Raw genomic sequence first — 22,174 nt, forward strand, 5'->3', positions numbered from 1 at the left:
AAATGCAAAGTCTCCAGCCCCAACCCAGGCTTACCCTGTGAGGTCCAGCAACATGTTTTCACAAGCTCTTCAGGTGGATTCCGCTACACTTTGAACTTTGAGAATCGAGGCTCTAAAACTATGTCCACAGGTACCCTAAGAGCCGATGAAGACCTCGTTGCAGGTGGAGAAGCTAGAACTGTGGCAAAGCCTGGCCCAGAACCCTGGTATTCTTTCCCCAGCCCAGTCTAGGGCACAAAGGAGAGCTCCACCATCCGCCCCATCAGGATTCTAAGACTTGGAAACGCCAGGGATCCAGAGTCAGGGGCTGGGCATTCCCTTCGAGAGTAGAAGGCGGGGTCAAGTGCTCTGAGTCCCGCCCCATCCTCGTTGCCCGGGGAAACCCAGGGTTGTAACAATAACCGGCTGACGCGCTTCTGGGAGGGATCCTGCCGAGTCCGTGGGTGGGACAGCCCTGCTGCGAACCAATGAGGGCGCTAGGGACACGCCCCGCGCCCCCTCCCCTAGAGCCGAGCAGGGGGCGGGGTCGCGCCCGCCACTCCTCCACTGCTCCATAGGCGGCGCTGTTGCTTGCAGGGGATGCGTTAGGGTCGCCCCGAGTCGCGCGCCCCGCGTCTCCACCACCCCCCGGCCCGCGGGCGGGGTACCGGGCAGGCCCAGGATTCCGTGGCTGCTAGTGGGTACGCCCCGCCCCCGCCCCCGCCGGACCCGCCCCTTCTCGGTCCCCCGCCCATCCCGAGGTGCAGCCGGCGCTGAGCGCGGCAGGCGCGGGAGCTGGCGCTGGAGCCGGAGCGGCGGCGGCGGCGGCGGCGGCATTCACGGGGCGGCGGCGGTGCGGGCTCCCGCACGGGCTCGGGCTCCGGCATGGTGCAATCCGGCCTCGTCCCAGGAGACCGGGGCCCGCGCGCGGGGCCGGCGCCCGGTGAGCGGCGGCAGCGACGGTGGCGGTGGTGGCTGCAGGTTCAGGCGGGCGGCAGGTGCTAGAAGCGGAGCTGGGCGAGGTGTGTGCTCGCTGGCTCCGGGGCCGCCGCCCCCTCACTGCTCTGGTCTTTCCCTCCCTTTGGGCTTTCCAGCGACACCAGCCCTCTGTCTCCGTGCCCCGGCCCATGGCGCCCCGCGGTTGAGCCGGCGCCGCCAGGGACCCCTCCCGCGGGCCTCCCCGGGGCGTGCAGATCCCGGAGCCGCCCGCCCACCCTCCCCGGAGCTTCCCTCCTCGCCCGAGCCGGGCGGGACCATGGCTGCTAAGCTGCGAGCGCATCAGGTGGACGTGGACCCGGACTTCGCGCCGCAAAGCCGGCCGCGCTCCTGTACCTGGCCCCTGCCGCAGCCCGACCTGGTTGGCGACGAAGACCGAGCGCTGGGTCCAGGGGTAGCTGCGGGCGCCGAGGACTGCGGGCTGGAGCGCCGGGCGACGGCCCCGGCGATGGCCCCAGCGCCGCCACTGGGAGCGGAGGTCGGACCGCTGCGGAAAGCCAAGAGCTCTCGGCGGAACGCGTGGGGGAACCTGTCTTATGCCGACCTCATCACCAAAGCCATCGAGAGCGCCCCGGACAAGCGGCTCACGCTCTCTCAGATCTACGACTGGATGGTCCGTTACGTGCCCTACTTCAAGGATAAAGGCGACAGCAACAGCTCGGCCGGCTGGAAGGTGGGGGCGTCCGGCTCGGGAGAGGGGCTGGGCTCCTTGGCTAGGGCTTCCAGAGGGAGCTCTGTGCGTCTGGGTTCCGGGCGAGCCGGCGCGGGGGAGGCCCTCCTGCCCCGGGGCACCCCCCAGGGGTCAAGGAGTGTGAGCCCAGGGCGTGGGGCCGGCCAGCAGACAGGAGGGGGCGTGCTGGGAGCAGCTGTGTGCATATTCTGGATGCGGGATGGGAGGTCTCTTGGGGTAACAAGGGACTGACTGCCACTTTGAGGCACCCCTGAAGGACACCCCCAGCCCACCCCTGGAGGCATCGCAGAGGAACCCATTCCCAGGCTTCGGGCAGTGGGGAGCCTCCTCTGACTCCATGAGTGTGCTTTGAGTTACTCTTGTTTTACCCTCTCCACCAGGGCACCCTCCTTAAAGAGCTGGCATCATGACTTGGGTCAGTGGCTGCATTCCCCCCAAATCTTCCCCACTTCCCTGCCTGGCGCTGACCCCAGGGTGAGGAGTGCAACCTTCAGCTCACAGCCCTTCCTGTGGAGCCAGGAGTTCACCTTAGGGCACCAGCTAGTCTGGGGTGGGGTGACTTGTCAGGTGACCTGGGATCTGAGTTTTCCATGGGGCAGCTGCTGTCCCCCTTGCTTTGATCAGTATGATGGGCTGGTGCTGACTGCTGCTGGTGTTAGGGCATGGCACTGAGGGCTGGGGATCCCTCTCTGCCTACCCCAGGCTGTCTTCCACTTCCCAGGCTTTCTGAGCTCAGATGCATGTGGGAGTGGGGGAGGGGCAGGGGCACCCCAAGGGAAGCCTCGCTGCCAGCCAGGGGAAAGGGGAGAGCCATCTTGGGAGAGGACAGGGGCTTGACTGGATTATGCCTTCCAGACCCTCTCATGGGGAATAGGAATAGTCAATGTTTTGCAGGGGGATAGGAAGTTGGGGATGGAGGGACTGTGCCTAAGGTCTGTGAGCTGTCAGACTCCCTATGGGAGAGGAGGATCTCTGCCAGGGAGGCATGCCTAAATGGAGGGAGGGGGCTGTGCCTGGTGGTGGCTGCAGACAGGGTCAGAGGAGGTGTGCCAGTGGGGGGGAGGGGCAAGCTTGTCGACATGGACAGCACTAGATGCCCAGTGGCTGCATTACAGGGGTCGTGGGTGCTCTGACCTGGGAGCCTATGGCTCTCAGGCCACTATGGGGTGGGGTCACAGGGTGGAGGAGCAGACACGAGCCTCTTCCCCAGCCTCTCCAGTCCCCTTGGGGCCAGCTCCCATTGGAACACTTACTCCTCCCAAGTGTGTCCTGCCCTTGGGCTGTGCTCCCACCCCCTTTCCTGCTCCCCATGCACTGTCCCACCGTTTACTTCTCCCTGTAGCTATATTCCTTGTTCTGAAGGGCAAAGTTCAGGTGCCTCTTCCTGGAAACCTTCCTTAACCCTTTTTAGTTAGCTTAGGAACCCCTCTTCTCTGGTCCTCTCCCTGCCTGTCAGAGGTCTTAGTCTTTTGTGTCCTATCTCGTTTCCCTTCCCCACCCTGCCTGTGGAAGACAGTGGCAGTGTCGGAGTAATCTCTGTGCCCACAGCACCCAGCGGCAGAGCCTGGCACTGAGGAGCCACCAGTGCTCTCTGGCGAAAAGGGGAAGAAATGGGTGGATGGTGCAAAGGATGCTGAGGCTGTGGGCCAGAGTAAGCCAGGAGGGCTTGCAATAGGAGGTGGCGCTCCCACCGGGCTTGACGGATTAGGGATGATGGGGAAAGATGGCCAGAGGGGACCTAAAGCTGGAAGCTAGGAGAGAACTGCAGTTCATTGAGGCTCTCAGGCCCAAGCCTGTGCCAGACACTTTCAGGCATCTGTGCCAGGTGTCTCCTTAAAGGCTCCCATCAGTCCCTGAGGGGGGTTTTATTGTCACCATGTACAGAGCTGGACACTGAGGCACGCGTGGAGGAGTGAACTGCCCAAGGTCACACCGTCAGTAGATGGGAAAGCTGGACTCCAGTCCTGGGGTCTCTCCCTCCCATGCCCCACAGAGCCTCTGAGATAGTGTCCTGCTGGCTTGGGTGTGGGAGTGGGACACTGATGGCTTTTCAACAGGGGCAGGTCTAAATCCTAAAATGTGGTTGGAATGTGCTTGGAGACAACTTAGTCCCACGAGTTCATTTCTCAGACTGTGAGACTGAGGCCCAGGAAGGAGATGGGACTTTCCTCAGGCCATCAGTGAGCAGCAGGCCCTGGATGACGGCCCAGGTCTCCAGCCTGCCCATTGGATGCGATTTCCACTGCACCAAGCTGCTCAGGACACAGTGGTTCTCCCTGGGTCTGGGCTCAGGAAGGAGGGAGTTCTGGAAGGCTCGTCCTGGGCTGGAGCATTGGAGAGGGAGGCTCAGGCTTGGGCTCCTGACCTAGGCCCTGGCAGAGACCATCCAGCCACTGGGGGAGGGCTGTTCAGAGGGGACTCTGGTCTTTCCCATCTCATTCCCTGGTGGTTATCCTCCTTCTACTCCCTCCATTCAGTTCCCCAGGGAGCCTCTTTTCCCTCTCATCCTGCTCCCCCTGCTGCCTCTTCCCCCATTCCCAGTCAGTCCCTCCAGGGACCTGGTAGAGGGGCCATCCCTAACTCCCAGCCAACCTCTGGTTAGCAGGGGCTGTGGTACACCTCAGGTGCCTAGACTGGGGCCAGGGCCCATTATTCCTTCCTTCCTCCCTGCCCTCCACACACATAAATGTTGGACTGGGATCCCTGGGTTATACTAAACCCTGGGTTAGATGTAGTAGGTCAACCAAAAAGAAAGACATTGGACTTGCCTTTAGGACACACCAGGGCTCAGCCAGTTCCACACCCAGGCCCTGTGTTTTACAGGAAGGAAGGGCCAGGGGTGGGGGCAGAGGAATGGGGAAGGCAGGTTAGATCCCTTGGGGAGCCCAACAAGCCCTCACTGAGAAGGTGGCACTTGATCTGAGCTGCTTTCATTGGGGTAGAACTTGGGAGAAATTCTTCCAGGGGAGGTGGCATTGAGCATGTTGGGTCTGGGAGGCCATTGGGCATGCTAGGCTAAAACCCAAGGCTCCTAAGGATGGCAGGGAGGTGGCACGGGAAAGGCAGAGTGGGACAGATCAGGAAGGGCTCATGTGCTAGGCCTTTGCCTGGTGGCCCCGCCTGTGATGTGGGGAGGTAGTCGAGCACATCGAAGGAGGCAAGATCAGCAGCAGGCGCAGTACACCCACCAGGCTGAAGCCTGAAGAGAGTTCCCAGCCTTGGTGCTGGGAACTCTATTAACATAGAGGCTGATAGTGTTCAGGGTAGAGGGTCTCCAGGCCTGGGAAGAGGCTTGGACAGGAGGTCCCCATCCCTCTAGTGTCCCAGAAGTGTGGCTATCAGACATCCAGGTAGAGCCTCCCACTTTCTCTCAGATGCTCCAGCTCCACCTTCCCTACTGATGACTCCTCCAGGGAGCCTTCCAGGCTGCTCTGGGTCCCGGTGAAGCACTTAGCACTCCTGTCTCTTATCGCCCCTGGAGTTGTTCTGCCTGTTTCCTGGCTGCCAGCTCCCCTGGGAGCTCCCAGGCCAAGCCTGGGCGCCTCCCATTCTTGTCCCCAGGCCTGGTGGGGGAGGAGCACAGGGATGAGGACTTCTCTTCACCCTCAGGGCCTGGAGCAGCCTGGCTGTTGGGGGGTGGGATCTGGAGGGATGGTGTGCTACCCATCGGCCCAGGCTGGCCAATAGGTCCTAAGTGGGATGGGGGCTAGAAGGAGGGACTGATCTGAGACTCACGGAGGAGGGTCCTGCTACAGCTGGGCTGAGCATTGGTTCTGAGTACAGGGGGCGCCCCCTTTTTCCTCCCCTAGCCTGCTGGAGCAGGGCTCCCTCCTCCTTCTTTGTCCTCCGGGGATCCCCAGCCCCCAGGGCTAGTGGGGTGTGGGAAGAGGCTGTGTGAGCCAGGGTTGGGGGGTGTCCTCACAACCCCCCCACAAACACACTGCACGAGCGGGGGGCTGGCAGCTGCCCGCCTCCTGGGCACAAGCCCGTGCCAGCCGCTCCTGGCACAGTTGCTGGCACGCCCGGCAGACTCCCACGGCCACCTGCTCACACCCACCCACGAGCTAGCGCTGGCGCTGCGGGCCCTTCCGGCTTTCCGGGCCTCCCGAGGCCCCTCCCCCGCGCTCTGGAGCCCCCACCCCAGCCCTCGGCTCCCCGCCCGCCAGCCCGTCCGCCCCCTCGCTCTTGGCTGTCCGGAGCCCAGGGTGCTGGCCCCATACCCACACAACTTGGGGAGCTGGGTCCCCAGGCCCCTGGGGGTAGCTTCGCTGCGGGGAGGGGTAGAGGGGGCACTAGGAAGCAGACAGACCGACAGACAGGGTGAGGGCCCCGCCTGCCACCTGGCGCCGCTCCAGCGGGACGATGGCGGGCAGCGCCGTGCCAGGCGGTAATTGCAGACAGACTAATTTAAAGAGATGAGACGGTTATTTTTAACTCGTGTTAAGGTAATGAACGGCGCGAGGGGTTGGGGGTGGGGTGGGGTTTGCGGTTCGAAAGTTCAGTGCCCACCAACCCCCACTTTCTGCGGTTTGGGGGCTCTCTCTCTCTCTCTCTCTCTCTCTCTCTCTCTCTCTCTCTCTCTCTCTCTCTCTCTCTGGCTGGAGGACTCCAGCCTCAGGACTGACTGGAGCTGGGGCTTTGCCAGCGAGGGTGGGGTTGGCTGAGAGGGCCCGGAAGGGGGTGCCCACTAACCAAGCGCCTGGCCAGGTCCTTCCAGGTGGTTATTAGGATCTCTCTTTCCCAGATGGAGAACTGACCTGCCCTGGGGTCACATCCTAGGAAGTGGCAGGCCTGGGAGTTGAACCCCCTTCTGACCCCCAAGTTTAAGCTTTTCCTGTGCTATCCAGGCTAGAAGCGAGCTTTTCCTGGAAGCCCACCTTCTCTTTTCTTTGAGTGGCAGCTGGTGGTGGCCACCACGCGTGGTCCTGGGGGCGGTGGAAGCCCTGCTCTCTGTGTCTTGTGAGGGCTGATTCTGGACTGTGTGTGGACATGAGCCTCTGGGGTATGGCTGTACCAGCTATCACAGAGCCGCTCCTCACCGCCCCGCCTCCCTCACCTGTGGCTGACTCACCAGGGCACCCTCCCTCCTGCAGCCTGTGGGGGTGGGTACCTGGGCACACTGGAGTCCAGTTCTTCCACATCCGATCAGACTTCAGGTGCCCAGGGAAAGGGGGACTCACAGAGCCCAACACACCCTTCCATGCCTCCTCCCCCAGCTCAGTCCCTTCACACACTCCCCGTGACTGAGAGCTCATGACCTCTGGCACTGCCTTTCTCTTGCTAGTCAGGTCTTAATGTTAGGACTTCTTTCTTTCTCCCAGCTGCTGACTCATTTCCCTGGAGCATCACTCAGGGTGTCCTAGTTCAGTCCTTTGGGGTCAGTTGGAGCTGTGGAGTTGGGAGTGGGCATGGGGTGGACAGAGCACCTATAAGGGAACCCGACCCAGTGTATGTGAGCTGGAGCAAAGCTCTCTCCCATTCCCGGTCCTCAGTATTCTCATCAGTGTCCAAAGGGCCTTAACTCGATCTCTGGTTCTTTCCGGGGTATGACTGACAACCCCTCTGGTTCTAGGAGTTATGAGGGGTTGGTTGGGACTGAGGACACAAAGTACTGATAGAATTTCTCAGGGTGGATGTATATGAGTACAGGTTTGGGTGGACTCGAACTTGGGACTCCTGCTTGGAACTTCCCACCCTGCCCCTGGCAGTGCCCAGGTGGCAAACATACTCTGGGCACAATGAAGGGGCAAGTCAGTTATCCATCTGCGAAATAGGAGTCTTAATAACCACCTGGAAGAATGGCGGCCAGGTGCTTGGTTAGTGGGCACCTCCTTCCTGGCCCTCATGGCAGTCCAAGCTGGCCCCCAGAGCAGGCAGATGGGGGGTGGAGGGTGTTGGGTGGGCATTAGCTGAGACTCTGGGGCCTGGGTAGGGTGCTCAGGGGGACAGCTGGATCTAGAGCACCCCCTTCCTCCTGGCACCCTGGTTACCATAGAAACCAACTCCAGTTTGGGATGGTTTGGCTGTTTGCTGCCTCTCCCCACCCCCCAACCCATATGTGGAGGTGGGAGGGGGGCCAGGTGGCGTGTAGGGGAGGGGCCTCCCACACCCTCCCCCCCAGGGCCTCCATCTTTCCAGAGAACCTTTCTGGTCTCTAAGGGGGATGCCTCTTGTGGGAAGGGGAACAAGAATTAAGAGCAATAATGTCTGGGTGCTAGGCAGTCAGTGGGCACTTAAATATGACATTCTCTCATTTCATATTCTCTGAGATCTAACAGGTACATGTTTTTAGCCCCATTTTGCAGTTGAGGTAATGGAGGCCCGGAAAGATGAAGTCACTTGGCTGCGGCAGTATAGCTGGGATGAGGCTGAGCCTAGATTTAGACCTGTCTGTTTCTACCATCTCCCAATGCCCATGCTGTACCAGCCCACACACCAGCCAGCCCTCCTGCCCCAAGGCTTACGCATGCTCCAGAACCCTCTGGGACTCCTCAGTTCCCTTGGGAGCCAACCAAGCCCAAACTGCTCTGTTTGGACCCCTGGGCCCTCTGCTGGCCTTGTCCAGGCCCTGCCCTCCCTCCAACTTTCCTTGCTGCCTCTGATCTCAGGCTGCCTTCCCACTGCCACCTTGCAGCTGACACTGGAGTTCTCAACCCACACCCACTTCCACTGTCACATGCTCACCAAGGCAGCTGTAGAACTGATCCCTTGGGACACCCCTCAGAAACTAGGCGGGGTGCTTGGGTGGTTTGAACAAAGACCTCCCTCCCAGGTGATTCTGGAACCTACTGCGTCTGCCTGAGAATTTCTGCCTTAAATCCTTAGTTGTTGGCAAACCTGGCTGATGATCAGAGTTACCTAGAAGCTTTTCGTGAGTAAAGGTGTTGAGTCCCCGTCTCCAACCCTCTATGTCAGACGCTCGTCAGGTGGACTTTGGAATCTATACTTTAACAGGTTTGTCTGGTGATGGTCAGATTCTGAACCGATGCCTTAGATGGTAACTTCCCCCGGCTCCTGCTTGCTCTTGCCTTCTTCTGTTTTCCAGGGTGGACCAGCCTCTTCTCTAAGCAGGCCATCCAGGTTGAGCCACTCCTCCTCCTCCTCACTCTTTGTTAAGTTTTCCAGAGAATTGAACGCCCCATAGTGAGCTCCAAGGGGCTGACCACCCCCTCCCCCCGCCCTATCTTCAACACATTCCCCCAGCCCCCATACTGTAGCAGTCATGCTGTCTAGAACTGGAAAAAGAGAATGGGCTGCTGTGCCCTGCCACTGAGCCTTTGGCTGCAGGATGGAGGGGAAATGTCAGTGTGAATACTCAGAATGGTGAAGAACCTGAAAGTCGCAGCCCCTGCTCTCTGGTAGCTCCCCATCTGGTGGGAGAGACAAGAGCATGCGTACAGCACAGGGTTGTTCCCACAGGATCCAATCCTGGGGCTTTAACTGAAGCCCAAGGCCTTGACCACTTGGCCCTAGTCAACCTCTCCAGCCTCATCACTCACCACTCTCATCTTCTGACCCTTGCTTTACCCACACTGAACTATTCCAGCTCAGGATTCAGCCCTCACGACATGCTTTCGTTTCATTCTCACAGCAATCCTGTGAAGCTGATAAGTTACTGTCCCTGTTTTGCAGATGAGGAAACTAATGCTGAGAGATAAAAGGTGGCTTTCACAGTATCCCACTGTAAGTGACAGAAATGAAACTCCCCAGGACTCATTCTTTCCTAACCTAGTGCTCTGGCCAGGCTATTCCAAACTGACCACCACCGCCACTATGTCCCGCTCCTATCATCTCTGCTTCCCTTGGAGTTTGGCCCTGAGGCTGGCAGTCTGGGCATGCATGGATCCAGGGTCCCTGGTTTTCTCAGAGAGCTCTTTAAGAGATGTCCCCCAGCCCATGATGTCTCCTCCCTCCATCTGCAGGCCCCACGACTGATGGCAGCGTCCTCCATTCACTTTAATCCAGGTCCATTGTGCAGTGCTGCTCAGAGGAACTGAACATCTCCTTGACCTTGAGATTCCCCAGGGTCAATCTGGGAAGATAAGATGAGGACTCCGGATTTTGATTCAGGATGAAGACTGCTCAGGGTCATGATGGAAGGCCAGATAATAAGCTAAGGGTGTTTGGGGGAAGGGGAAGGGAACCAGACAAAGCAGGTCAGACCCTGCAGGACTCTGGGAGTTCTCGCTGTGTTGGCCAGGACTTGAGGCTGGAGAAGCAAGCAAGGGCCTGAGGGTGAGTGGCCTTGAATGCCAAAATGGGGAGCTGGTACTCCAAGCTGTTGGGGATGGAGAAAGATCACTTGAGAGTAGTGTGGAGGGTGGAGTAGGGAGCCTGGCTTAAGCGCCCAGTGTGGGCCTGGTGCTGGGGTAGAGAATACGAGCCTGAGAGAGGATGGAGGCTCACAGAGTCCAAGATTCCAGGCCTGTGGCCTTGAGGATTTCGGAGGTGAGACAGTAGTATAGTTAGGAGTCTTGGAGGCAAGGAAGGAAGGGCAGATACTAGCTGTACCACTCATCCCCTGTGTGGCCTTGGGCAACTGGACCTGTTTCCTCCTCTACAAAATGGGATAATAACAGGACTTACGCCCAAGCTTTGTTGTGAGAATTATAGGAGAAATACTTGTAAAGTGCTCAATAAATCTTAGTAAATAGCATTACTGTTCATCTTTGCCCGGGGGAAGGAAAAGAACCAACTCCCTACTACTATGTTGAGTTGGGGTCCTTAAGCCCTGATCCCTGAGAGACACTGGGGTGTGTGTGTGTGTGTGTGTGTGTGTGTGTGTGTGTGTGTGTGTGTTGCAGGGGGAGAGGGGTTCCTGCTCTATTGCCTCCCTTCTGTCCTTGAGGTATCGGATATTTAGGATGTCCAAGCTCTGTCCTGCCCTTAGGTTGACCCACTGCTTTCTAGCCCACAGAGCCTTCCCCCATGGCCTTGGGAGGCAAGCAGGCAGGGTGTAGGTTCTGTATTTTCAGAGATGAGGACAATGTTTTGCTCAAGGTCACTCTCGAACCCAGGGCTACCTGCCCCTGGACACCAGCTCCTCTTTAACCATTGGGAGGCTTTGACCTTGGGCATGGTTCCTCCCTCTCTGGCTTGGAGTCCTATCTAGAGATCTGAATTCCCCCTCCCCCAACACTCTGGGAAGCTGTGATGCCTCCTCCACCCCTCCTGTCCCCTCCCCCTGTCCTCAGCTGGCCTTGCCTCCTCCGTAACCTGAGCTGGGGCTGTGGGGGAAGGGGCTTACCCTTTGCCAGAGGCACCTGCCAGCTGAGCAGATGTGAGGGGATGCAGGCCCCTCCCCAGGAGATCACAGGCTCTTAGCCCAGCAAGGCTGGGGCAGATAGGGCTCAGCACACCCAGCCTTGCCCTCTGGCCTCTGCACTTGTTCATCTTTTAGCGGACATTCATGCTCCAACATGCCCTGTAAGGACTTCTCAGTATCCAGGAGAAGACAGATGGCAGATGAGGACTGATGCCCCGGTCTGGGTGGGCTGGCCTGGGCTCCTAGAGCCCCTTGGCATGGGGACAGGGGGCCAAGGGCAGCCTCTGGGGGTGAGGCCAGTGTCTGTGCGGGTGGCCATGCCCCTGGGAGAGCAGATGGTTCTCTTGGCACCATGCCCACTCTTCCTTTTTTCCCCCTGGAGCCAGCCAGCAGGGCTAGGGCACAGCTGCTGGGCCCTCCCCAGAGCCAGACCCAGGGCAGGGCTGGGTGAGGTCACCGCAGCTGCTCCCAGGGCCTGAGCAGGGGTGCAGGGAGGTGCTGGTGCAGAGGGAGGAGGGGGCTCAGACTGAGGAGAGACAGGGAGAGGCCTGAATGGCTTTTCACTTAGGGATTCCTTTCATCCGGGATGAGGGAAGACAGTCTGTGGAGGGGTTGCCGAGCCAGTGTGGACAGCACCTCCCACCCCCATCCCAGGCCCACCCTGGGCTTCTGCCTGACCCAGGCTCCCCCCTGGGCATCTCAGAGTGGAAGAGACTTGGTGTGAATTCTCGCCACCACATATACCCTGTGACCTCGGGCAGGTTGGTTTGTCTCTTGGAGCCTCAGTTTCTCATCTGTAAAATGGGGATAATAGATACACTCAGAGGGGGTTGTCACAAAGACTCAATAAGATTTATTGTTGAGTGCATGGCCGGTGGTGAATGTTCAGTAAATGATTGGTTCTTTCCCTCCTCACTTTGCTGAATTCTCCTGAGGAGCCAGGAGGTGCCAAGGAGGAGGAGGAAGAGGCGGAGGAGGAGGGGGGGGGAGGAGGGGGGGGGGAATGGCAGAGGCAAAATGAACAGGAGATGAAACCAGAGGGAGGGAGAGGCCTAGAGCTCTGGCCTGAGGTTTTGCTGAACAAAAACTTCACAGAATGGCCGGGCCCTTGAGTGGTTTGTGGCTGCTGAGAGCTCCATCCTATGTGTGGCTTACGGTGAGCTAAGGACTGCCCACAAAGTTCAAGCGGGGAGGCAGGCTCATGCACAGTTGTACTCGGTTTGCAGTTAGATTTCTGCAATGGCACTAAGATAGGAGCAATTATCTTTGGGGCTCACAGAGGGGACTAGAAGAAGCTACAGAGCTAGCTCTGATGGAGCAGCAAAAACTGGTCAAGCAGAGAGTTGGAAGGGCAAAGGGAACAGAGTGTGCAAAGGCATGGAGGTGTGAGATATCTGGGTGGCTGAGTCTCAGATGGGCTTAAGGGACTGGAGGTGATGAAGTTGAAGAGCATCAGGGGCTTTTTAATAGCACCTGGAGTTGGACTCAAGCCCACAGGTGATGAGGAGCCATGTAGGGGCGAACTTGGACTTCTGCTGCTGATTTATTTGCTGCCCAGGTTGGGTGTGTGGGTTGTGCTGTCTCTGGAGTGGGGGCGGGGGTGCCAGGTCCTATCCTTTGACCTAATGCCTTGCTTTGGACATTCCTCTTGGCCTCTGGCTGCCCATTTCTGTACCACTGCTGACTCTAAGCCTACTCACCTGTCAACACCTGTGGCTCTGGTGCTCCGCCTGCCCTTCTGCCCCTCCTCTACTACAGGCCCTAGTACCAAGGATTTATACTTGGTCTCGGGTCCCTGGGGTCACCCAGGTCACCTCTTCTGCCAGGAAGCCTGCCTGGATTGAGCATCCCAGTTTCACCCCAGGCAGCAGAGCAAGCGACCCCTGGAGAGTCTATGGCTCTGTCTGAGACAGGTGTGTATTTTTAGGCCAGAGTGGGGTGGGGGATACGGGATGGGAAAGGGGCTGCTCCTGGGGGCTCTGAGACAGGGAGGGATGAGATTCTTGACATGTAGGATCTCATTCAGGTCTCAGCCCTCCCTCATGGATGTTGGGATTGTCACCCTGTTTTACAGGGGAGGCCCAGGGTCACTTGAAGTTGGGATTCCAACCCCTGCCCTTGACCTTTCTTCCTGCAGGAGGAGAGGTAGGGAGGGAGGGAGGAAGAGAAGAAATAGGAGCTGTCGAGGGGATTAGAGCCCTTGTACCCCGCTGTTCCCCCCTCCGCCCCAGTTGATCTCTGCTCAGGGAGGCACTGAGGGAGGAGCTGGATCATCATCCCAATCTTGTAGACAGGCTCAGTTTCCTGAGGGAGGGGCTGGGATGAACCATGGACAGTGATGGAACCTAGAGAGACACCCATACCTGGTTTGGGGCTTAGATGGATGGACAAGACCCTGGACTGAACTGGGAGGGTCCTGGAATTCCCCCGGTGCCAGGGAGGCCAGGAGGTAGCAAGGGCTTACAGTGGGTGGGGCACAAGCCTTGGGTCTCCTGTCTGTGTTAGAAGCCAGGAAACTTGGCTTGAGAACCAAGGTAGGGATGGCCACTGGTGTGGGCAGCAGGGCATTGCCACCCACCACATTGGGGGTATGAGCCCTGGTTTTGGAATCCAACAGCCCAGAGGCCTAGACCTGGCTCCATCACTTCCCCACTTCTTAACCCACCTGATTCTCAGTTTCCTCCCTTTGTAAATAGTATGTAATGAACCTAGTCTGAGTCTGGCATGTAGTAGGTGCTGCTCGTCTCTTGCCTGGGTATTTGAAGTATGTGCCAGTGGTATGCTAGAGCTGGCTTGCACTGGCTCATGAGAGCCATCTTGCACACTTCCCAATTTTGCACTCAGTGATCACGTCATACTGGCAGCCTAAAACTGGCTACGATGGGAGTACCCATGCCACATAAATCAGCAAAAGCTATAAATCAAATCAGTTGGGATCTTTTCCCTCCTGGAGAGCTGGATGAAATCCATGCTATGGGCTCTCTTTAGCCCCTGAGGGGACAAAAGGGAGGCGGGGTAATGGTGGAGTGCTGGCTGGGCCAAGCAACCTAGAATTCTAAGTCTATGGGCCCTTTTGGACCTGGGGAGATTGGACATAGTCATAGTGCCAGACAGCTCTCTGTAGACATGGGACAGGGAATGGTGGGACCCCTTTTCTCTCCTTCATTCCCCTTCCTCAAGAGATCTGACAGGCTCTGGCTGGAGAAGTAAGATTGGATGAGGTTGAGCTATCAGAGAATGAAGCTGTGCTGGAAGGAGAAATGAGGTTGTGCTGGAAGATAAATAAGGTTGTACTGTCAGGGAATGAGGTGGTACTTGGAAGCAAGGTGAGGCTGCATTATTAGATAAATGAGGTTGTACTGTCAGGGAATGAAGTGTACTTGTAGGAGAGATGACGTCCTGCTGGATCAGTCGGGTTGCACCGTCAGAGAACACAGCCACACCACAGGAGGAAGGAGAGCCTCTGACTTGGAGGATAAATGAGGGTGTCCTGCTGGATAAATGAGGGGGCCCATCAGGTGAATAGAGTGCTGTTAGCAAATGAGGTTGTACTTGCTGGATAAATGGGACTGGTGTGCTGGATAAATGGGGTTGTGCTGTCAGATGAATGCATTACTGCTCGTGGGCGAAGGGTGTCCTGGGAATAGATGAGGGTGTCCTGCTGGATAGATGAGCTGCCGCCACCAAATGGATCAGACCCTGACCACAAGGGAGACGAGGGTATTCTGTTCCCACTGGGGCTCCTGGAGTGTCTTCTGGCTCAGATGGTACAGGCTGTGAGGACCGTTGGCTGCAGCAGGCCCTGGGTTAACCAAGTCGATCTGAGAAGCAGGAGGGTGCAGGGTAGGGGCTGGAGTGAGCAGCTGCTCCGTTCACCCTGTGAGACCATCTTCACCTCTCCTGGAAGCCTTATTCCTCTCTGCCTTTCTCCTCATGGGTCATAATCTTCCTGAATTTCTCCACTCCACATGTCTCTTATTCTAGGTTGCCTTCTCTCAGCCCAGTTTGGAGAAGCTCCTGTCATGTGCCTGCTACTCTGCCCAGTCTCATTAATTCTTCCTGTGACATATTATTACCTCCCTTCTCTCTCTCATTCATTCTACAAACATTTATTAAACTTGTATATATCAAACTCATGAGGTACAGTAAAAAAAAAATGGACAAAAATCCCTCATGAATAAGTGAGGGGGCCCCTCAGGCCCCTTTATATTTTAAGATTCTAATTTCCTTATATTCTAATATAAGGAAAATCAGACAATAAGTAATAAATACAAAAGATAAATTATATATATCAACATATAATTTATTAATTTATACATATACTATATATATATACATATATATACCAATTATATATTAATTTAGAAAGTGATAATGACTTTAGAAAAATTTAGAGTAAGGTAAGGGGGCCAAGAAATGGCAGAGAAGAAGAGCAATTGTTAAAAATGTGGCCAGGATGGGCCTCCTGAAAAGCATTTGGACAGAGACTCAAAGGAGATGAGGGATTTTTGTGGGTATCTGGGGGAACAGTGTTTCTCTGAGACAGAGGCCCCAAGGTGGAACCATGCCTGTTAGGTTCAAGGGGCAGAGGAAGGATCAAGCCAGACAATGTCAGGGGAGGACTCTGAGAGGTCACAGAGGGGCTTGTGGATTCTAGCCAGGCCCCTGTTCTTTATTCTGAGTAAGATGGGTGCATTGGAGTGTTCTGAGATCATCGAAAGGATCACTGGCTGCTGCGTAGTGGAGAGCTGTGGGGAAGCAAGGGTAGAAGCAGCTACCATTGGAGGAAACTGAGGTTCAAAGCATCTTGCTCCAGATCTGCATTGAAGCTAAAGCTGGGGTTGTGCTGTCAGATGAATGCATTACTGCTCAGACCCAGACAGGAACCCATGAACTTTGTCCTGCACCAGCCTCTTTCTGGTAGATGAGGCCTCTGGAGACTGGCCTCCCTGGGCCAGGTTCTGAGGGAGAGTAGGATGGACAAAGGATGGCCACTGTCCCTTCTCTCTGCCCCTAATTGTCTCCCCGAGCCTGAATCAGACAGGTTCTGTTTCTCCTGGGAACCCGCCGCAAGTCTGTCTGGAGGTGTAGGAGGTATGAGGCCCTAGAAGCCCGCCCAGCTCTGGGCATCAGGGAAGCCTGGGCATGCCAGGGCGTGGCTGTGGTGGTGGGTTGCTAGGTGACTCCAAGAGGGAGCCCTGGTTACTGCTGCCTGGCAGAGGCGTCTCCCTCCTCTGCCTCCCTCACCACCTCAGTGGCCTCTGGCCTCCCAGGAGGCCCTGTGGGCAAGATGTGATTGGCGCTTGCCATTGGATCTTGGCCCAGAGCTCTGATTGGTACCAGGTGTCTGGGCCCTGAGGAGCCAGACTGCGCTATGGAGCCTGGGCTTCCCTCATGGGGCACAGCCCTGGTGCACACCTGATGTAGAGCCCAGCTCAGCAGTCAGAGGCCAAGGTCCTCACCTTGCTCTGGGCCTCCTCCCTGGGTGACCCTGGGAAAGGCATGGCATCCATCTGCCCTACCTATCTGGCCTGCAGAATCCCTCCTAAAGGGAGAGTGCAAGGCGGGTGCTGAGGGAGAGGGCTCCCGGCACTTCTGCCCCTATCCCCTGATGACTTAGTGTGTAACACTCAAGTATTGCATTAGATTCCATTTACAAAAAAAGTAAACTTTAAAAAGTTTCAAGACCTCTGGACTGGATGATTCCAAGAACTTTCATTATCAAATTAAAAAGGTCCTCAGAATACCCTTGGCCCATTTCATCCGTTTACCGGTAGGGAAACTGAGGCCCAGAGTGGAGGAGGGACTTGCCCCAGATCAAGCTTGGTGGAGGGGGAAGAGCACCAAGCTAGGGATCCTGAGGCTTGGACTCAATTCCAGCTCCGCCACCAGGTCCTGGGGGGCTTGGGGCAAGACCTTTCTCCTCTCTGGGTTTGATCAGTCAAGGTTTCAGGCTGGAGCTCGGGCAGCCAGGGGTACCCGGCTGGGCAGGAGACAGAGAGGGGAAGGATACAAACTGTCATAGGCCCAGAGCACGTGCTCTTGGTGCTAATCTAAAACTTTTATTTGTATGCAGAAAATGTGGATGTATTAGGACAAACAATGCAAAATTCCCTTGAATTCTAAAAAGGAGGTTCTAAACAGACGTGTAAGGAATTTTGACCCTTGAACATGCCCCCAGTCTTCCCAGGCTGCCAGCTTCTGGGAATGGTTACCTGGAAGGTTTGAGAAGCACTGGAGTGCTGGCTTCATAAGATGCTTTGGAAATCCTGCGACGCCTCTCTCTCTCTCCCCAGGTGGGATGCGATGTCCTTTAGACTCAGTGAGACTAACCTGAAATCAATACCTGGCTCTGCCACTTTAACTGTGTGAACTTGGCAACTTCCCTGGCAACTTCCCTAACCTCTCTGAGCCTCATGCTCCTCATCTTGAGATAGGGATCACAATCCCTGACTTGTGTGGCGTTTGATAGAGTGATTACATGAGATAAAGCACTCACGAGGCCCCGAGCTGAACAGGTAGTACTGAGGAGGCGCTGGTACTTGGTGATGTCCTTCCTCCTCCCCCCACCTCTGGGCACTCAGAACCAGGCTGGCGCATAGTGACATTAATCAAGAGGCGTTGCCTGACTGGCCTTCAGCTGGAGAGGCTGGGAGGTGGAGCCTCTGTAAGCCAGATGTCCCATTTGGGAGCACTGAGGCCTCTGCGGCCCCTGAACACAGGTGTGGGGGAGGGGCTGGGGAAGCAGGTGTAGGGGCGGGAACAGGAAAGGGGGTGAGTACCACTCCCTGGAGGGTCCAGCTCCCCTCCTCTCAGGGTCCCAGGAGAAGCCAGGCAGGGCAACACTGGGAGGGGCCTTGGAGACCCAGCTGTCACCTACCAAGACCAGAAAGTGCCAGAGACAGGGCACCTGGGGCCCTGAAGAGTCAGGAGTTCAGGCTGAGGGAGGATACCCTGGGCAGCAGAAGGACCCTTCCTTCTGGACTCTGACAGGAAGGGGGCAGGAGGGAGAGCCCTCGTGGCTCAGTGGTTACAGGGCTGGGTGGATAAAGAGCTACGAGCAGGCCCATGAGCTGGGCAGATCTGGAGTGGTATCTGGCATTGCTGCCTATGGGACCATGGGCAAGTTACATCATGCCTCTGGGCCTCCACATTCTGGTACCTGAGATGGCTAATGCCAGCTCTCCAGAGTTATTGGTGCCCAGCACAGTTACATTCAGCATAATATCAAGGAGGTAGAGACAGAGCAGGTCTATGGGTGATCTAACAGGTGAGGGTCTTCTGGACAGGGTGAGGGATTTAACTGTTTATGAACACGTGGTGTGTTCTAAGGTGGTTATTGAATATCACCCATTTTTTTCAGGGTAGCTCACTAAAGTACTGAGGCTCATAGAGGTTAAGGCCACAGCCCAGGGTCATATAGTTAGGTGGCTGAAAAAAGCCAGGCATCCTGACCAGCCTTCTGATACCCAAGCCCATGCTGTTTCCACAGCAATACCTGAGCCAGGAGGTCAAGGTCACCAGGTGGGAGGCCCAATAAGTTCCTGTGAAGTCAGTCAGCTGTGGCCTCCCCTGCCTTCCTCTGTCCCCAGGACAGGCCTGGCAAAAGCAGGCAGTCATGTGGGGAGCAGTACAGACTGGCACAGAAGACGTTTAGAATAGGATATGTGCAGGGGTGACAAAGGGTGCAGCCCAGGGAAGTGCCCGGGACAGCAGAAAGGCTGTGTAGCCCTGGGTAAGCCACCTCTCTGAGCCTTGGTCTTCTTATCTGCAAGTGGACATCATGCCACCTGCTTTGTGGAGATTTGTGAAGATTTCACCAGGAAGGGGCTTTTTAGGGTGGGCTGCAACCCAGAAGGCAGGCCAGAGAGCTGGGCTGGCTTGAAGGTGGGGCACTGAGCAGAAATGGGGTCGGGGGTCTCCAAGCCCATGGATGTGTTTTGCTGGAATCCAAGGTCTTTGTGGAGTTGGGGGAAATCTCTGCAAAGTGTCAGGCCTCTACCCACCTTGGGGATGCCCAATGTGTTCTGCTTCCCCTGGCCAGGCCCTCCCAGCAAAGGGTTAACAGTCTTCTCTACCTGCAGTTGCATTTTAAAGACACGAAATTAAAGCAGGTAATTTATTCTCCCCACACACGAAAGAGCAATTAGTTCTAAACAGGGCTTAATCAGTCACCACGAGATTGATTTCTGGAGCCCTGGGTTTTCGGGCTCCTGGCGCCATGCCAGACTGGGGAAGGAGGGGGGCGGACAAATGAGCCACAGCAGCATGAGCCCTTACATAATCTGCTGGGGGGTGGAGGGTGGGGGGCGCGGGGGCTGGCAGCCTGGCTAGCCCCGCGGTGGGGCTTGGCTGAGTCAGAGAGGGGATCTTGCTCTCCTGCTGCAGACCCCTTGAGAGCAGCCCTCAGGGTTGGCCGTGCCTCCCAGGAAAGGCCCCGCCCAAAGCTTGGCCCCACCCTCTGGGCAGTGCCTGCGGGGGCGGGGGCGGGGGCGGGGCGGGATGATGTGGTTCTAGGGGTCTTGGATGGGTGTTATGAGTTTGTCTGACCGGATGCTTACCCCTGCCTTCCTCACCCCTAATCCCTTCCCCCACTCACCTTTTCATCTCCCCTATTTCCTCCCCTTCCCCCTTCTGGCTCTTTTCCATTCTCTTATCCTCTTCTTTCTCTATCCCCCACCCCCCTTCTTTCCATCACTACCCCATCTTTACTCATGGCCTCCTCACTTCCCACTCCCCGACCCATGTCCTTGTCTCTGGCCACAGAACTCCATCCGGCACAACCTGTCGCTGCACACCCGTTTCATCCGCGTGCAGAACGAAGGCACAGGCAAGAGCTCCTGGTGGATGCTGAACCCCGAGGGCGGGAAGACCGGCAAGACCCCGCGGCGCAGGGCCGTGTCCATGGACAATGGGGCCAAGTTCCTGCGCATCAAGGGCAAGGCAAGCAAGAAGAAGCAACTGCAGGCACCCGAGCGAAGCCCCGACGACAGCTCCCCCGGCGCACCAGCCCCAGGGCCTGTGCCTGCCGCGGCCAAGTGGGCCACCAGCCCAGCCTCACACGCCAGCGACGACTACGAGGCGTGGGCCGACTTCCGCAGTGGCGGGAGACCCCTGCTCGGGGAGGCGGCCGAATTGGAGGACGACGAGGCCCTGGAGGCCCTGACGCCGTCGTCGCCGCTCATGTACCCGAGTCCCGCGAGCGCGCTGTCGCCCGCGCTAGGTGCGCGCTGCCCCGGGGAACTGCCCCGCCTGGCGGAGCTGGGAGGCCGTATGGGCCTGCACGGCGGCAGCGCGGGGATGCCCGAGGCCCTGCTGGACGGCGCGCAGGACGCGTACGGGCCGCGAGCCCGCGCCGGGACGCCCGCCTACTTCGGCAGCTGCAAGGGCGGCGCTTACGGCGGGGGCGGTGGCTTCGGGCCGCCGGTGCTGGGCGCGCTGCGACGCCTGCCCATGCAGACCATCCAAGAGAATAAGCAGGCCAGCTTCGCGCCGGCCGCCCCGCCCTACCGCCCCGGGGCGCTGCCCCCGCTGCTGCCGCCGCCGCCGCCCGCACCCCGCCCCGGCCCGGTGCTGGGCGCGCCCGGGGAGCTCGCGCTGGCGGGCGCGGCCGCCGCCTACCCTGGCAAGGGCGCGGCCCCGTACGCGCCGCCGGTGCCCTCGCGCAGTGCCTTAGCCCACCCCATCAGCCTTATGACGCAGCCCGGCGAGGCGGGCACCGCGGGCCTGGCGCCTCCCGGCCACGCGACCGCCTTCGGAGGCCCGCCCGGCGGCCTCCTGCTGGAAGCACTGCCCGGGCCATACGCCGCGGCCGCCGGGCCTTTGGGTGCGGCGCCGGACCGCTTCCCGGCCGACCTGGACCTCGACATGTTCAGCGGCAGCCTGGAGTGCGACGTCGAGTCCATCATCCTCAACGACTTTATGGACAGCGACGAAATGGACTTCAACTTCGACTCGGCACTGCCGCCGCCGCCGCCCGGCCTGGCCGGGGCCCCTCCCCCCAACCAGAGCTGGGTGCCGGGCTGAGGGCCGCCCGCGGCGCCCCGGGTGCCAGCCCCGCCCCCAGAGGGCCTCTGTCTTCCCATCCCGATCCCCGGGTCCCCATCCCCCTGATTCCAGCTCCACGGAGGATCCAGGAGACAGCCCCAGCCCTGCTAGAGACATCTCTCAGAAGTAGGCTGCTGAGGGATGTGGTAGGGAGGGGCTGGGGCACCCCACATTCCTGCCCAGACTCCTGAGAGCCGCGCCCCCTACTCCCGGGGCAGGAAGCCTGGGGGTGGAGGCTGAATTCCGGTGGGAGAGGGGAGGAGTGAGATGGGCTGCGCTGCTTGGAGAAGCCTACCCGGAGATGGGGGAGGTGAGCGAGGGCGTCTCTGAATCTGCAAGTTTCCTTTGCAGGGGCCCTCGCGGTAGGTGGTGAATCGCCTCCCCCAGTTGACACTTTCCACTGGTCCTAGCTTACCCACCGAAAGCCAGCAACCCCTTCCAGAAAACACGCTCACAGCTACCTATTGGCTGTGCACCCCGAACTGTCCTTAGCCCTAAACCCTCCTCTGACCCTCCACCCTCATGGTTCAACCCCTCCCTCCCACCCTTGTCAATCAATCCTAGCTCTCCCCTTCTCTCTCCGAGTCAGTTACTCTTTGCAGTCCCTACAACCTCTCCACCCCCACCCCTACTCCCCCAAGAACAGGTCACAGCCTCTCCAGCGGGCCTCAGCTCTGGATCCACACCCCAACCCCAGCACCCCTTTCTCCGTGCCAGTCCTGGCTCCTCTCTCCCATATTTATAAGTGTCGGGTCGGGGCGGGCTGTGGGCGCGGCGTCCCTGGCGCATTTCGTAGGCTGTGTACCGTGGCCGTGCCGTCAGTCAGCGTGTGCGTGTGCGTGTGTGCCGTGTCGAGGCCGTGTAGAGTGCATTGTACAGCATATTTTCATGAATAAAATTGTTTTAAATATTTCCCGCGCCTTGGGCTAGCAGGGGGAGTGGTGAGGGAGGAGGATAACTGGCAGGGATCCTGGGGCGGGGGTTCCAGTGTCTGAGTCCCTACTGTGGCTTTGTGTCTGGGAATGTGTCAGCATTCCCTGATGCCTGTCTGCTCAACACACATTGGTTGAACGCCTACTGAGTTTTGGCCGCTGGGGATGTGACTGGAGCTCTGCACCTGTTTCTGGTGCATGCAGGAAGTTTCAGGCCTGGGGAAATTCTGCCCTGAATAAGCCTCAGAGTTGGGAGAGAAGGCA

At 58.1% G+C, this 22,174-nt stretch overlaps 1 protein-coding gene across 2 annotated transcripts; it reads left to right on the top strand.

Moving 5' to 3' along the window:
* The first annotated feature begins 718 nt into the window (after nt 1-718).
* On the top strand, nt 719-21,842 carry FOXO6 (forkhead box O6). Of its 2 annotated transcripts, XM_059689775.1 has the most exons (3): nt 1,366-1,648; nt 18,976-19,045; nt 19,698-21,842. In XM_059689775.1, exons 1-3 carry the CDS (start codon nt 1,512-1,514, stop codon nt 20,955-20,957), a joined length of 1,467 nt encoding a protein of 488 aa, XP_059545758.1. In that variant the 5' UTR covers nt 1,366-1,511; the 3' UTR covers nt 20,958-21,842. The 2 variants fall into 2 exon arrangements, with proteins under 2 accessions (XP_059545757.1, XP_059545758.1); XM_059689774.1 differs by lacking the exon at nt 18,976-19,045 and having other exon boundaries at nt 719-1,648.
* The last annotated feature ends 332 nt before the right edge of the window (nt 21,843-22,174 follow it).

The sequence above is a fragment of the Myotis daubentonii genome, chromosome 3 (assembly GCF_963259705.1).
Source record: "Myotis daubentonii chromosome 3, mMyoDau2.1, whole genome shotgun sequence".
In the NCBI taxonomy this organism is placed as follows: Eukaryota; Metazoa; Chordata; class Mammalia; order Chiroptera; family Vespertilionidae; genus Myotis; species Myotis daubentonii.